This window comes from Moschus berezovskii, chromosome 10 (genome assembly GCF_049115385.1).
Source record: "Moschus berezovskii isolate FMDL1 chromosome 10, NW_MosBer_1.0, whole genome shotgun sequence".
NCBI classification, from domain to species: Eukaryota; Metazoa; Chordata; class Mammalia; order Artiodactyla; family Moschidae; genus Moschus; species Moschus berezovskii.
Window position 1 is genome coordinate 56,393,589 of NC_142469.1, and position 14,323 is coordinate 56,407,911.

The 14,323-nt window shown below is 42.3% G+C and overlaps 1 protein-coding gene across 3 annotated transcripts in view; it reads left to right on the forward strand.

The window, feature by feature from the left end:
* The window catches only part of FAXC (failed axon connections homolog, metaxin like GST domain containing), a 76,576-nt gene that overhangs the window by 45,051 nt on the left and 17,202 nt on the right, over positions 1 to 14,323 (forward strand). For all 3 annotated transcript variants that reach the window (XM_055433130.2, XM_088840699.1, XM_055433129.2), the window contains one exon: positions 7,802 to 7,918. In XM_055433130.2, the coding sequence (XP_055289105.1) occupies positions 7,802 to 7,918 (117 nt within the window). The remainder of the gene's footprint in view (positions 1 to 7,801; positions 7,919 to 14,323) is intronic.

The following is a 14,323-nucleotide window of genomic DNA, read 5'->3' on the forward strand; positions in this document are numbered from 1 at the left end:
AGAACGTAGATTTCCTGCTGCTTTGCCCTCTGAGATAGTCTCATGCAGAAAAAGAACTTCAAGTGTGTGTTCTTTGAAGGTTGGAAGGTTACTGGGATCTGTGCCATCCTTGGGGAAGGTACTCAAAATCTTTCTTTCTCAATAGTCCTTAAAGTCTTAGTTAATTGAGAGAGGGACAATTAGAAAAGGAATGATATTGACATTGACTTCACTGGAATTATCTGCTTATAAATCGTGTTGGTGCTCAAGTATAGGTGACACTAAGTAGGTGAAACCATGTAGTTATCATTTATTCTTAGACTAATAGAAAAATGAGTGTTTGAAAGTCTTTTGACTATTAATCTTTAATTTCTCTCTAGAACAATATTTTCCAGCACAGCCAGTCTTTTCTGCCGCTTACAGCACTTGGAAATTTAGCTCAGTGGCAGAAATGGGGCTGATAGTGGCCAGTAAAAGCTGGGAACAGAATTAGTAAGGGAGTAAGTAGATGAAATTCTGTGTTCATTTCTGTAGCTGCCTCACAAACACTCTGCTCACTATCCTATAGTAATACGTGTGAAAACAAGTCATCAGTTTTTACCTAGAAGTATGTTAGTGGAGACTTAATTTTCCTAGGAATGGGTGCCGTGCAGAGTTGTTGTTTAGTGTCTAAGTCATGTCTGACTCTTTGCAACTCCATGGACTGTAGCCTGCCAGAATCTTCTGTCCTTGGTATTTCCCAGACAAGAATACTGGAGTGGGTTGCCATTTCCTTCTCCAGGGGATCATCCCGACCCAGGGACCAAATACGTATCTCTTGCATCTCCAGCATTGGCAGATGGATTCTTTACCACTGAATCACCAGAGAAGCCCTGCCATGTAGAGTAAATATGGCCATAAATACTTTGTGTGCTTCCAGAGGAAAGATTTGGAATCAATGGTAGATATCCCAAGGAGACATATTTTGTCTCAGTATAAGGAACTGACTAACCATAGAATTGCCTGCCTTGCCCAGGAAATGATGGATAAGTTCCTGGAGGGTTTGGGTTTGGGAACTGTCTGGTCAGAAAGTGCGTGAAGGGATTTCTATACTGGAAGGAAAGTTGGACTGTTCTGCCCACAAATAGTACTTGTTCTATTATTGGTGATGAGTGTAAAATAATTATGTATGTTAGAATAGCACCTTCTAGTTTGCAAAATGCTTCCACATTTTTACGTTTTAAAATCCTTACAGGAGTTCTCTATTCTAAGACAGGACAGAGATCAAGCATACTTAAATCTAGTTGCTGTTGTTCTTGTTTAGTTATTCAGTTGTGTCCAACTCTTTTGCGACCCCACAGACTGTAGCCCGCCAGGCTCCTCTGTCCTCTTGGGATTACCCAGGCAAGAGTACTGAAGTGAGTTGTCATTTCTACCTCCAGTGGAGATCTTCCAGACCCAGGGATCTAACCTATTGGCAGGCGTTGGCAGGTGGATTCTTTACCACTAAGCCACTAGGGATAAAGGTGGTTAATACTTAAGGCTATCAACAACTTATTTGATGATTTCTACTATGATAGATATCAGATGGACAGAAAAGTAAAAGAGGGTTACCTGCCCTCAAGGAGATTAAACATTACTTGAGGAGATAGGACACACACATAAATAAGACCATGAGATGACATGTGTGAATTACCTAATGATTGATTTAGATGAGTGTTTCCCAAAGTGTGGTTCCTGGACCAGCAGCCTTAGCACTACCTGAGTTCTTGTTAGAAAGGCAGAGTCTTGAATCCCACCCATACCTACTGAATCCGAAACCTGGGGATTCATGGGAGATACATCAGTATTTTTAAAATGCCCTCCAGGGGATTATGATGCATGCTTGAGTTTAAGAACACTGATATACTCTAGTCTAGACCAGCACTTCTCAGATTTCAGTGTACATAAGAACCATCTGGAACAGCACTATTCAAAGTGTGGTTCAAGAATTGCTGGCTCTCTAAGAATCACTGACCCGTAAACTTGTTAAAACACAGATTCTCTCCCAGTCTCACTCTGAGTCATTTTGATTCAGTAGATAGCATTTGATTCATAGATACGTTCTGACGCTGCTGGTCCCAAACTTTTCTTTGAGCAGCCCGACTCTAAGCAGGTGTGCCTCTGGGGGTTGGCAGAGGAGAGGTGCTCGAGGACTGGACAGTGCAGGTAACCTTTCTGGAGTGGAGGAGGGAGCATGTGATCTGAGTCTTAAGGGGGAGTGTTGAGTTAGACCAGTAGAGGTTATTTGGGGAAGGATGGGATGGGAGGAGGTGATTAGACTACCGTCAGCTGCTTCTGTGCATCTCTACAGAAGCCAGGGAGGGGGTCGACCTACTGAGAATGAAGCTTGAGTTGCCTCATCACCCAAGCCTTCTCCCTCAGTGCCCTTCACAAGTGCTTAATGTTCTATTATTGCTAAATGTTCAATTTTTAGAACATTTATCCCTAATGTTCTTATTAAGGATATCCTTATTTTATCCTTAATGTTCTATCTTTGCTAAAACCCTCCAGTAGTGAGAACTGGGCCCACTTGGTGAAGCCTGGGGATGCTACAGACTTGAGATTTTCACTTGGCCTTTTCATCTCTAAGCAGAATCTAATCTAAATTCAGTCTTTTTCTTGAAAATACTTCCTGCTAAGCTCAAAAGACCAAATTTGGAACAATTTGAGCAACATAAGGAATAATGAGAGTACTGGATTACAGGCCATAGAATAAAATAAATATCGACAAGTGCATGCTTACATAAATAAATAACTGAATATGTCAGTCATGTAGAAGTAATAGAGAAATAGAAAATCCTGATTAAGCAAACTCCACAGTATTTAGTTGTTTCAGTTGATGTCTACTGATGGATGCTAAAATTAGTGGGCCAAAGTTTGAGGAGAAACATGATAGTGATACAGTCTCAAAGTTTCTGCCTCAAGGTTATTAACTGCAAAAGGAAAACTAGTAGCATTCAGTTCAGTTCAGTTCAGTTCAGTCGCTCAGTCGTGTGCGACTCTCCGCGACCCCATGAATCACAGCACGCCAGGCCTCCCTGTCCATCACCAACTCCCGGAGTACACTCAAACTCATGTCCACAGAGTCGGTGATGCCATCCAGCCATCTCATTCTCCGTCGTCCCCTTCTCCTCCCGCCCCCAACCTTTCCCAGCATCAGAGTCCTTTCCAGTGAGTCAACTCGTCGCATGAGGTGGCCAGAGTATTGCAGTTTCAGCTTTAGCATCAGTCCCTCCAGTGAACATCCAGGATTGATCTCCTTTAGAATGGACTGGTTGGATCTCCTTGCAGTATAAGGGACTCTCAAGACAGGAAGAAACCATATGGATAATACCTTTACCACATGGTCAGGGTTAATATCCCCAGTGATAAGACATATGGACATTGTGGACCTCCTGATATGATGCTCTGAGAAGGGGTCTCCAGAGAAATAAACCAATAGGAGATATAGATCTAGATATCTGGATCTATCCATGTCTGTTTTTCTTATATAATAAATTTATATGGGCTTATACAATTATGGAGGCTGACAGATACCAAGATCTGCAGAGGGGGTTGGAAAGCTGGAGACCCAGGAGGGCTGATGGTGTAGTTCCAGTCAGAACTGGCTCAAGACGCTGGAAAAGCCAATGTTTCCATTTCCATAGTCAGCAAAGGCCTCTGACCTAGTTCTGAGGCAGTCAGGCAGTAGGAATTTTCTCTTCCTCTGGGGAAGGTCAGCCCTTTTGTCATATGAAGGCCTTCAACTAACTGTAGGAGGCCCACCCACACTAGGGAGAGTGTTCAGCTTTACTCAGCCTATCACTTAAATGTTAATCTTGCCCACAACACCCTCATAGAAAATCCCAGAATAATGTTTGACCACATCACTCAGCCCCCCATGCCGCAGTCAGGTTGACATATGAAATAACCATCACAGGAGCATTTGTAACAATGGATGACTACTCTAATGATTAACCGCCTTGGACAAACCCAAGTTGATGAACATTTTGCAAAATAGTTGATCGGTATTCTCTAAAAATGTCAAGGTTATGAAAGACAAGGAGGGACTTCCCTGGTGGTCCAGTGTTTGAGACTCTGTGCTCACTATTTGGGGTTCAGTCCCAGGTCAGGGAACTAAGATCTTGCAGGGCATGGCTGAGTGGGGGTGGGGAGGTGGGGGGGTGACACGGACAGACCGAGGAACTAAGGCGACCTGACGACTGGATGCAAAGTGGGGTCCTGAAGCAGAGAAGAACATTAGTCGAAAAACTACTAAAATTTTAATGACGAGTACAGCACAGTTAATTGAATTATATTGATGTTAATTTCTTAGTTTTGGTAAATGTACTGAGGAACTTCCCTGGTGGCTCAGGGGCAAAAAATCTGCCAGCAAGGCTAGAGATGCAGACAGGAGATGTGAATTTGATCCCTGGGTCGGGAAGGTCCCCTGGAGAAAGGAAATGGCAACTCACTCCAGTATTCGTGCCTGGAGAATCCCAATCCATGAGATTGCAAAAGGGTCCCACACGACTGGGCGACTAAATGACGACAGCAGCAATAAACGTACTGTGGTTACCTAGTTCACTTCAGTTCAGTCATGTCCGATTCTTCACGACCCCGTGGAACACAGCACACCAGGCCTCCCTGTCCATCATCAACTCCTGGAGTTTACCCAGACTCATCTCCATTGAATTGGTGATGCCATCCAACCATCTCATCTCCTGTCGTCCCCTTCTCCTCCTGCCCTCAACCTTCCCCAGCATCAGGGTCTTTTTCCAGTTAGTCAGTTCTTTGTATCAGGTGGCAAAAGTATTGGAGTTTCAGCTTTAGCATCAGTCCTTCCAATGAACACTCAGGACTGATCTCCTTTAGGATGATCTAGTTGGATCTCCTTGCAGTCCAAGGGACTCTCAAGAGTCTTCTCCAGCACCACAGTTCAAAAGCATCAATTCTTCGGTGCTCAGCTTTCTTTTAGTCCAACTCTCATATCCATGCATGACTACTGGAAAAACCATAGCCTTGACTAGATGGACCTTTGTTGGCAAAGTAATGTGTCTGCTTTTTAATATGCTATCTACGTTGGTTATAACTTTCCTTCCAAGGAGTAAGCATCTTTTAATTTCATGGCTTCAGTCACCATCTGCAGTGATTTTGGAGCCCCCCCAAATAAAGTCAGCCACTGTTTCCACTGTTTCCCCATCTATTTCCCATGAAGTGATGGGACCGGATGCCATGATGTTAGTTTTCTGAATGTTGAGCTTTAAGCCAACCTTTTCACTCTCCTCTTTCACTTTCATCAAGAGGCTCTTTAGTTCCTCTTCACTTTCTGCCTTTAAGGGTGGTGTCATCTGCATATCTGAGGTTATTGATATTTCTCCCAGCAATCTTGATTCCAGCTTGTGCTTCCTCCAGCCCAGCGTTTCTCATGATGTACTCTGCATACAAGTTAAATAAGCAGGGTGACAATATACATCCTTGACGTACTCCTTTTCCTATTTGGAACCAGTCTGTTGTTCCATGTCCATTTCTAACTGTTGCTTCCTGACCTGCATACAGATTTCTCAAGAGGCAGGTCAGGTGGTCTGGTATTCCCATCTCTTTCAGAATTTTCCACAGTTTATTGTGATCCACACAGTCAAAGGATTTGGTATAGTCAAAAAAGCAGAAATAGATGTTTTTCTGGCACTCTCATGCTTTTTCGATGGTTACCTAAGCTGTTCATATTAGCAGAAGCTAGATGAAGGGTATACAGAAACTGCTATTTTTGTAAGTTTTCTATAAATCTAAAATTAACTAAAAAATTAATTAGGAAAGTTTTAAAAAAAGTTTCCTGCCATTGGTACTCTGAGGGCTTCTTGATAACAGAGAGTATTTTTATAATCTTTAAATTTATAACTGTGGTGTGCGTGTGTATATATGTATAATTGTGTGTCTACCGTGAATGCTAAATTCTACCCATTTTTTGACAGAGGGGGCAAGTACCTTTAAAAATCCTTAGACTTTTGTTTCTTTCTCCCTCTATATTCTGTATTCCCTCCTGATTAAAAGCATCCTTTTGTAAACATTCACAGCTTAACCCTCCTGCTGTTCCTTAGGGTCTTTATCTCATAGATGAAGCGGGAGCTTATGCAGATCAGAGAGTATCAGGCTGGGAGTCAGGAGACTGGGTGCTGGAATTTTTAGTCTGTTTCTGTTATTATTAATAACTCAGGGACTTTCTAGCTTTAATGTTCTGAGCCAAAATGCAAATTTTGGCTGAACACTATATGTATTAGTTGATGTATGTATTCAAATGATTATATTTATTGTTATTATTTTTCTTTTTTTTAAATCAAGGTCTTATGTGCTCTATTTTTAGGTTTCCTAAGTTTTTGTAAAACTCATGTACATTTTTTCCTTTTGCTCCCCAAAGTTTTTGGCGTCTACAACAGACTTCACATGGTACTCTAGCATTTCCCTTAGACTCTTTCCTTTTAGCAGTTTAAGGAAATCAATGTTTCTGGGGGGCCAGGAAGCCATCGTAGCTCTCCTTTAACCTGTTTTCTTCTCTCTGAATCTGGGTCGTATGTGTAAAAGTGAAATTTGAAAGAGGGCTATCTGAACTGAAAGCTTCCATTGCCGTGAGATGGCTTTGAAAGACGGCTTGTGCTGGAAAGATGAATATAATTTAGGAGATGAAGAGAAGTAGGGGGCACATATGGGTTTGGGGAGGTCAAGGAGATGTGTGGGTGCAGCATGAACAGAGGCGTAGCAGTGGGACGCATGAAGTGGGCTGGTGAATGGGGCTTCCCAGGCCTGCTGGGTTAAAGAAGGGTGAGGGGCAAAGCCAGAATGTGGGTGGGAGCAGAATGTGATGTGTCTTGGACTGCAGGTTGAGTTTGGACTGTGTTTCATAGCCCATCTCTTAAATCATTAAAAGTTGTTGTGCCACTATGAAAAGAATGTCCTAGAGATTTAGCTTTGTGTGAAACAGGGAATAGACTGTAAAAATAGAAGGGCTCTTATCTTGAGTGCTGGTATTTGATGAGGTACCCAGATTTGGTGCTAAGTGCTTTGCATGTGTTATAAAATTTAATCCCCACAGTGGTCCTAAGAAATACCTTTAATATCATCTCCTTTTCCAGATGGGAGAACTGAGGCTTGGAGAGGTTGATTAATGAGCAGGCTTTCATAGTGAATAACAGTGGGACCAGGATGTGAAGTAGGATGGACCCAGTTCCTCCTGGGCTGCCTTTTTATCCTGAAGTTTTAAAGCTTCTCTTTATGTTTGTTTCCTGTTGGTGCTCAGTGGTGAGAACCTTGCCAAGACCATGGAGACTTCTTACAGAGCCTTGCCTCCTCCAAACTTCCTAAGTAGCTTAGGGTTCTGGTTCTTCCCGAGGAAATGTATTAATTTAATAAAGTAAGTGCTGAGGCTGGCTGTGCTTGAATGGGGTTACTCTTGAGATGGTGTAAGCAAATGTCCAGATGTTCTTAAGCATCTCAAGCTTTAACGACTAGAGTTGGAGACAAGGAGGTACCTCTGGGGTTCCGGGGGTGATCAGTTCTCCCTTTTCTCCATGAATCCCCTCCCTTATCTGCTTACCTTGGTATGTTGCCAGTTACTTCCCTGCTGTGCTGTCATATCAGTTGATATATCACAGAATTGTTTGTTTTATTTTTGTTTCTCATTTTCAGTAAAAGGAAGTGCATGCATTTGGTTTTGCAAAGCTTTTGATGCTCTCTTAAGCAGATGTATGATGGAAGATGCTGAATGCCTTTGTGACTTAGCAGGACAGCAAGGGCCAGCCAGTGACCAACCTCTTTCTCTCTGCTGCAGGTGACAAGAAGTACATCATGGGGCCCAAGCTCTCCACCCTCGACGCTACTGTCTTTGGACACTTGGCCCAGGCGATGTGGACCTTACCTGGGACGAGACCTGAACGGCTGATTAAAGGCAAGCCCTATGAAGCTCTTAGGTTTGGGGAGTTGTTGGGGGCCGGGGCCGGGGGCAGCACAGTGGAGAATTCTAGGCCCAAGCCTGTGAGCTTGGCTGTGCTTTGTGGAGACACCAGGCTGTGGTGTTCGGGGCCAAGGTTGGTTTTCTGTGTCAGGATCGGTAGAGGCAGAGGAGGAGAGATGGGTCTTCTCACCTGCCATCCTGCTCAAGCCATGTTCCTAGCAAAGCTGACACAAATCCTGCCATGTTCTACATGAGGGCTTTTCTTCCAGCAGCTTACTTAGTGGACTTAATACTTGTCACCAAAATAGGACTTGAATTCCCCTAGTGCCCTTGTTTTGGGAGTCTGCCTTAATTTCCTTTGGATGGTGGTGGCTTTCCAGTTTCTGGTTTATCCAGCGCTGCAGCATCTGAGGTTGGGTGGTCGTGATGGACTCACTGCCTATCTTGCATGCTCCTTTTAAGTACAGACTGGTCTCAGATAGTTCACATGTGGATATAGGTACATAGGATTCCGTGTCATAAGTTCAAAACATTCCCTTCTGCTATTCGAGTTGGGTGTCTGTAGATCATACCTGGAGAGTAGTAGAGCTGGAAAATTCAAAAACTTTGTGGGAAAAATGAGGAAAAAGTGTCAACAGATTCTTTGTAAGTCTGGTGCTATGTGAGTTATTATTATTGATATTATATGTATGTTTTGACCAAAGAAATACAATCTTGTATCTTTGTTGTGTGAAATTATAATTCTAAACTGGTGGAGTAAAAGTGGGCTGAATGGGGCCAGAGCTAGAGGATGAACATAAGTGTGGGGGTAGGGATGGGGATGTTTGCCAGGGGTCAAGTTCTTGTTGGCAATGGGGCAGGGAAAGTCAACTCAACCAGGGTTGATGTTAAGGGACCAGATCTTCATGTGTGTTCGTTTGTGTGTGTGTGTGTGTGTGTGTGTTGGAGTGTTGGACTATGCACAGCTGCGGGGGCCTCTGAGTGAGGCTTCCTCTGAATGGATGAATGGAAGCCACTTTGACTCGTCTCTGGTTTGAAACAGTACCTAAACAAGTACCTGGTGCTGGGAATGTGGGGATCAAGGTTCTATATTTTGGTTTGAAGAAGGGGAATGACAGGAGTTAATCAGGGCTTTGCTAGCTCAATCAGTAGAGCATGGGACTCTTGATTCCAGGGTCATGAGGTCAAGCCCCATGTTGGGTGGTTACTCTTCAATATTTGGGCTTCCCTGGTGGTTCAGACAGTAAAGAATCTGCCTGCAATGCAGGAGACCTGGGTTCAATCCCTGGGTTGGGAAGATTCCCTGCAGAAGAGAATGGTAACCCACTTCTGATAGCTTATGGTGAATGGTGCTGCCAGATTCGTGGTCTCCAAAGGAGAAGATTTAACTCTGGGACCAAAGACAGTCTCAGTTACTCCAAGTTTTGTGTAGATTTTATTCAAGTAACGGGGATAGAGAAAGCTTCCAACAAGAGGCACTGGAGGGGGCAGGAGAGTACCTGCCTCACTGATTTAAATGAGGCCTTATATACTTCTCAACTAGCTGCTAAGAGTAGATAAAAAGGATACCTCAGGATTGTAAGTTCCACCAGACACTTTCCCAAGGCATACCTCCTGAGATAACTTTGGCACAAGATTAGCTAGGGAGAACGGTTCCAGCAGTGTCTCTGGGTGAGATACACTGTTGGTGTTAATCAGGGATACAAGTCTTGAGAGAGAGATTCCCAGCCAAGATCTGTTACAATTATAATCATTAACATAGAGTTTAAGAAAAGCATTTCCATGAGTAAGATATTCTGTGTGAACATTAGTTCCTGGCTCTAAAGAAAGGCCAGTTCTCAAGTAACATACATTGTTGCACAAGGCTCAAGGAAGGCATGAGCAGAAAATGTTCACATCCTCCTTAAAGGGCTTTGGACTGCCTGCCCAAGCTTTAATTCTTTCATTCCTCCCGTTTTCTTTTAGGAGAATATGGTTGCCAGGGAAAGGGGCGGAGAAATCGTTCAGTAACTTCTTTCTGGTGGTAAGGGGCACAGACCCTAAATTGTTGAGGCAACATACTCTCATTACCCTCATGTTGGGGGTCTCTGATCCAGGGGCCCTGAGTAATAGCTAGAGGAGGCAGTAAAAACTGTAGAAGCATGAACAGTCATTAGTAACTTAAATGTCTCAAGCTGCTTAGATACAAAGTTCATTATACAGTTACAGATATAAGGAGCAAACAGCAAGAATAAGATGATTAAGATTATTACAGTCAAGATAGTTTTCCACTAAGGAGAGCTTCTAAATCAAGATTGTATCTGTGAGAAGAGTGGAACATCAGGGGAGTCCATTCTGAAGAGTGACCAGAATCTCTGCATCACGGTTACTTTGTCTGGAAGCCGTTGTATCCTTTAGAAGGAACAAACTAGATTAAAAGGCAGAGATTAACTATCAGTAAAAGAATTATTGTAATCAGCAGTCCTAGCAAGAGTCAAAGAATCAGGTTACATTTGGTAGTAACTTTGATCCTGGTCTAGATAGAGTCAACACTTGGGCTGCCCTATTTCTAAGAATGGAGCCATTTGGCATGTTCATATATGTTTTCAATATAGGTATCACAGACCCAGTTAGAAGTAGTTGAAAGAATGACAACCTGAATCTTAACAGACAAAATAAATATTACCATTTCTTTTTAGAAGAATGAGTCTGAACCCCAACGTAGACAGCTATTTTAGGGAGACTAGTAGCTAGGTAGCCAGTTGTCTAAGTTTGTCCAAGTAGGTTTTAACCTCTTATTGTGGTATTAACATATAAGCCAAAGTAGTTGTCATCACTGTCAATTTTAGCATTTTTCTAGGTATGAGAAGATACAAGAATTTGGGTTCAAGAAAATCTTTACCTGAAAATACCTAACCGTCCGAAGGCCTGTTTGGTCCATTTTTCCAGAGCACAGAGTGAGTGCCTAATCTCTGATTTCCACCCTGAATTCCATTCAAGAGATGTTGAATGTCGACAGCTGTAGTGTCCATGATTTAATCTTTGTAGATGCCGATAGCAAGTGCCAGTTTCCAGTTGCAGGGCCCCTTTATGGCCATGAGTTTGACCATAGTTTTGGGGGCATTTCATGACTATCTTGTCCCACAGTGCTGGGAAGGCCCATTCCCAGATCTTTTGAAGATTTCACCGACGGGCCACTCCATGTGCTGTTACTGGACTAGGCCCTGCGAGTAGCAAACATCTCTAGACCTCACCTGTCTCACTAGTCTCTTGGTCCAGGAAAACATTCCTTCTTGCTGCTTCTTCTCATATACAGAGTCACACCATTATAACTATGGGTTTCATATGGAACTGTGACTCAGTCACACACTTGATAATGTAAGGGACAATACTTCTTGAAACAGGCAATATAGAAAGCAATATAGTTAGCAGTAATAGTAAAATCATAAGTAAGAACTTAAGTCAAGAACTTCCATTAGGTATAGCCCAGTGACATCTCCAGGTCATCTGACTTAATGTGTTAAATGACTGCAGCCTGTTGTTAATCTCCTGGTTGCATATCCTGGAGCATTTGATCTTTATTCAAAGACTGGTTACTGAGATAAGTTTTAGAGACAAGCTTAGAGTATCCTTTTTAATAACTTAATTAAACCTCTTAGCAATGTAACATAACCACAAGGAACTATCTCAGAAGTGAGTTTTAGTAAATACAGACCTTAATTAACAAAACTAGAACTTAATATTTAGGGAAACATAATAGATGCTGTAGGCCTGACATCAGTTTGGTGGATTTTTCTTTTAGAGCTCCCCAGTATACATTGAGATTTCTGTATATATCCAGAAACAGTCTTTTTTACCTTGATGAGGCTGTTCAGAACCCAAGTGTCTCCGGTTTCTGGAGGGACGAGGCAGAGAGAAAAGAAGAATGTTTTAATTTTACCCACAGGTGTAAATCACTAAATTGTTTTAAACCATCAGTAACTTAAGGAGAAGAGCTTCTTTATATCTGAAAACAAAGATTAGAAGCCAGTAATATGTCAGACAAAAAGTCATGAAAATTGTAGTCATATTTAGCAGTCTATTCAATCTCATGTAACCTATCCCTTTGTTCTGTCATCCTTTCTCGACGACTGAGGACATCAGTGAAAACGATAGTCTCTAAGAAGCTTGTGAAGTTTCTTGCCAATGTCTGTACTACCTGTCCAGCAAAGTGGGTGCCTCCGTCACTGGAGACTGTAGAAAACATATTTTAGACATTTTTTCTCCATTGTGAAATACTAACCCTGAAGCCAGGAAAGGCTTTATCTTATCAAATAAAAGTGAGGTTTGTTGGGGAGCTAGGAAAAGCCAAGTGGCTGTCTTGGATTTCCCATAACCCCAACTATTTAGTTTATAGCCATTGTTTATCTATTTTAAGTTCCCTGATGAGGGGTTAATTTTTGTAGAAGCAGAATGAGCTTTGTCTATGTGTGCCATAGTCTGTCATCAAAAGCCACATTCAAAGAAAACTGTTCTTTTAACAGGAAGAGAAAACCAAATTCCAAATTGGTACCAGCTTTTATTCACTGTGAAACAATAGTTATCCACTTAGTCAAAGTAACAATAAAAGATTTCAAAGACAGTTTAATGTCTTAAGAAGCTTGTATCATGCACAAAACTCTCTTCCCCTTGCCACAAACCTTTTTTATACTTCTGTATTATTTTATTTGCCCGTTCAGAGAACAGCCACCTGTAAGTTCAGATTTGCTTCCTTTCTCTTAATAGAATGTAATTCCATTCCTTATGCCTTTTTATTGAAAACACACATCCTTCTTTTAGCAACCATGACCTGTACTTTATAACATTAATTTGTGAAATGGTAAATATGAATCACCCAAAGCTATATTATTTGCAAAAGTATCTTCACAATGTCTATGTTAATTAGATCAATAAACAAGCATCAATACCAGGTATCAATTCAATAGTGAATATTTACCAGTTCACACAAGCCTGAAATTCATTTTAGTTTAATTTTCTTGAATTTAGAATTGTTTGATTCGTAAGCACTTAAACTTCTCTTTAGGCCAGTTAAATAGAGCTCATTGACCAATTAGCCTTTAGCAATGTTGTCCAAGGACGGAGACACACACTGGGGTACACATATCTGGACAGACAGAAACCTCACAGTTTTCTGCTTGAAATTTAAAATGTCTATTTGCCTTTTTTTCCTTTGGTCTGAAGTTCTACCAATTTGCTCATGGCTGGAGTCCCAGACTCCTTGTGTATCTCAAGGACATGATAAGAGGTTAAGTTCAGATTTTTTTTCCCAGTCACGTTTTTGTTTCTCAGGCAGGGTTGGAGCTCCAAAAAAAGTATTTTAATAAACCAGCTTTTTCCTAATTGCACGAGCAAGAAGAACCAGTTTTGCAATTTCAGAAAGATTTCATTTTAACCCGTTTTCTCCAGAGTCTAAAGAATATAATGGCCATTCAGTATCCAAAAATGTCATCTCTCTTTTTTGTAGTCATAGTTTCATAGCTAAAATTTAAACCAGAGAGTGTTCAAATTGGCTCTGATGACAAGGGTAGCCTGATTGATAAGGCCAGCAGGGATTGTCTCTCCAGGGAGGTGAAGGCTTTTCTTAAAGTAAAGAAAGCCTGTTTAGAAGAGGCTTTTTAGGCTCTGGGGATCAAACTTATCTCAGTTTTTCAAGATATATTTCAAAGGGGGTGATTCTGGAACTGTTAGCTCCCAGTGTCGTGGCTTTTTCTACCAGAGGCATCCTTCCCTGCTCTAGATGGGAGTGGAGACAGGTCTTCTACCTAAGCTTCCTTCCCTGGCCGGAGTTAACCTGTCTTTACCAGTGCAGGTGTCCCACTGTCGTCCCTCCCGGTTCTACCACTGAGGAGGGGTGGAGATGCACCAGGGGTAGACCTGATGGCATCCCAGATTGATGTCCAGTTCCTCACCATGTAAACCTTTGCCTGATTTCTGCTCCTCCTCTGAGGCCACCTAGGGTAGAGCAGGGTAGCCTTCCAGAATGTCTCCCGAGCTAAGACCACGAGGGGAAACACCCATCTTCGTGTGCCTGTGCACATTCCTGACCGCAGTAGAAGCAGTAAGTTATAAAGGGCCGAACAGAAAAGCCAAGATGTCCCTTCCGAGAGCTTCCATATCAGCCTGTGTGATAACAAAGGAGTGATGGAGGGCTGGCCTGCTAGGAAAAGAATCATCTTTCATGTTCATGGAGTGTCAAGGTCAACCTTTCTATTCCTGTCCAGCAGGTTGTACAAAAAGAATATCTAAACAGTTGAGACAAGGGTCACTGGAGGGCTTTCTTTGGTCCACTAAGAGCTGGCATTACCAAGGGAAGAAGCCCGCTGCATTTCCAATCTGCCCAAACCTGGGGTTCTCTGATCAGAGTCCTCAGGAATCTGTGTT